The sequence below is a fragment of the Nematolebias whitei genome, chromosome 9, assembly GCF_014905685.2.
Source record: "Nematolebias whitei isolate Nwh7 chromosome 9, NemWhi1, whole genome shotgun sequence".
NCBI classification, from domain to species: domain Eukaryota; kingdom Metazoa; phylum Chordata; class Actinopteri; order Cyprinodontiformes; family Rivulidae; genus Nematolebias; species Nematolebias whitei.
The window spans coordinates 14,322,561-14,325,186 of NC_056506.1; the positions used below are offsets into that span (position 1 = coordinate 14,322,561).

General features: G+C 37.0%; 1 protein-coding gene across 1 annotated transcript in view; it reads left to right on the forward strand.

Annotated features, from left to right (window-relative positions):
- The window catches only part of dpydb (dihydropyrimidine dehydrogenase b), a gene marked incomplete in the record, with an annotated part of 38,152 nt that extends 36,395 nt beyond the window's left edge, over positions 1-1,757 (forward strand). The window contains 2 exon segments of the mRNA XM_037681492.1: positions 926-1,003; positions 1,109-1,757. Of these exon segments, the coding sequence (XP_037537420.1) occupies positions 926-1,003; positions 1,109-1,273 (243 nt within the window).
- Positions 1,758-2,626: the final 869 nt, after the last annotated feature.

Consider the following 2,626-nt stretch of genomic DNA (forward strand, 5'->3'; position numbering starts at 1 on the left):
GTATGGTATGGTATGGTATGGTATGGTATGGTATGGTGTGGTGTGGTGTGGTGTGATGTAGTGTGATGTGATGTGATGTTATGTGATGTGGTGTGTGGTATGGTATGGTATGGTATGGTATGGTATGGTTAGGGGTTAGGGTTGTCTCCTGGTATGGTTTAGGGGAGTGGTGACGCAGAGGTTAGAAAAGATGGGCCTCTGATTGGAAACTCATACATTCAACTCCCCGGACTGACAACGTTTAAAAAAATCTGGGTGGAAAAGGTAAAACACCCACACCAGCCTCCACCCTCATTTGCCCCACTCTGGGCCTTTGAGCAAGGCCCTTAACCTCCACCATCTGCTCCCCAAAACAGGTCTCTTTTGAAAATGAGTTGTCGTGACTCAATGACACTAACTGTATAAATAAAAGATAAATAAAAATAAATAAAAATGGTATGGTATGGTATGGTATGCTGTATGGCATGGTATGGTATGGTATGTCAGCTTTGAATAATTTTAGCTTTTAGCTGATGTTTTGCACCTTTCAGCTTTCTGTCATTGCTTTGCTAGTTTTAGTATTTAGCACAATTTTGCTAATTTTAGATTTTAGCTACAGTTTTGCTCAATTTAGCATTACCCACAATTTTTCAAATTTTACTTTTTTAGTTAAGATTTTGCTTATTTCAGCTCTTAACCATGTTTTAGACAAATATGTTTTTTATCTTCTGTTTTGCTCATTTTTACTTTTGCTCTTATTGTTTTAACAATAACAATTCAATTTCAGCTAATTCCAGCACTCAAAATGTTTTTCTCTTCAGGATTTAGAGAAATCAATCAACATGTACTGTACATCTGAAGTGAAACAAACAGCCATAAACCTTAAATGCCAGTTATGTTTAGTATGTCACCCATCAGCCATATTGACGGTTTCATTGATTTTCAGGTCCAGGCTCTGATAGATGAAGACATGTGTATCAACTGTGGGAAATGTTACATGACCTGCAACGACTCTGGATACCAGGTATATCTGTCAGTTACATTAAAACTCTGTTTTATCATCAACACCTGCCTTTTCTTTTACAAATGTAAAGTTTTTAGTGCTGACCCTGTTTTTCTGTCTGCCCAGGCCATAACCTTTGACCCAGAGACCCACCTTCCCTTCGTGACTGACAGCTGTACGGGCTGCACGCTGTGCCTCAGTGTCTGTCCAATTATAGACTGCATCAAGATGGTTAATAGGACAACACCTCATGTACCCAAGAGGGGGATACCAGTTAGTCCTGTCTGCTAAAGAATCAGAAAAAATGTTTTCTGATTAATAATTAGAATAAACAATAAAAGGTTTTTTTCTTATAATATTGTGCCCCAATAACGAAAAAGTGTTCAAAATGATTAATTCAATGGCTTTATGATATTTCTCTTTTTAACTGAATAGGCCAGGCAAATACGTAAAATGTTACAAGTAAATATTATATTTTATAATAAATAAAGTATTTGATTTTTTTTTGTTTGATTTATTGACAGCTGAAATAACATAAGAGTTTAAAATTTAAGGTCAGTGATTTGTTTCTCAAATTCAGTTTATGATAAAGTGACTGTAGTTATTTCATCTTCAAGTGACCGGGCTTTGCTGTTTGATAAAAATATATTTTAATGTTTAAGGAAGTTAATCTTTGATGTGCTTCATGGTTTGAATAAAGTTTTCTGATTCATTAAACTGGACACTGGAGGACACATTAAGTGAATTTTTGCAATAATTACACATCAAATAACAACACTGTGTTTGTGAAATTATTTACATTTTAAAATATTGCAATGATAAAAAGATTGCTTAAAATCTGATACAAGAGTTTTTCTTAGTTAAAAAAATCTGTTAAGTGTGAAAGAAATGATTAAAAATGTTAATATTTTTGTTACGAGGTTCAGAACTTTCCAGCTTAACTTGTCTCATAGTTCATATCTTAGATACTGTTTTACTTTTACATTTTATTGTGGGATGTAACGGGGAGCCTATGTACATAACCTCGTTCCACCACATGAACCACATGTGGTGGAACGACAATAAAGAAACTCTGACTCTGATAAAGAAACTCTGATACTGTATCTGTGTATGGTCACTTTAAATTGCCAACATCAAGACTTAGAATAATGCAAGGTTTAAACTAAACAAATGTAGTGGTCATAAGGGAAACATGAGCCATCCATCCATCCATTATCTTACCCGTTTATTCCATTTTGGGTCACGGGGGTCGCTGGTGCCCATGTCCAACAATCACTGTGCAAGGGGCGGGGTACACCCTGGACGGGTCGCAAGTCCATCGCAGGGCCACATAGAGACAAACGAGACAAACAACCATTCACTCTCTCACTCACACCTAGGGACAATTTAGAGTTACCAATCAGCCTAACATACATGTTTTTGGACTGTGGGAGGAAACCGGGGTACCCGGAGAAAACCCACACATGCACGGAGAGAACATGCAAACTCCACCCAGAAAGGCCCCTGGACCGGGGCTTGAACCAGGGACCTGCTCGCTGAGAGGCAGCAGCTCTACCAGTTGCACCACCGTGCTGCCTGGAAACATGAGCTATGTATCAATAATAATAATAATAATAATAATAATAATAATAATAATAATAATAA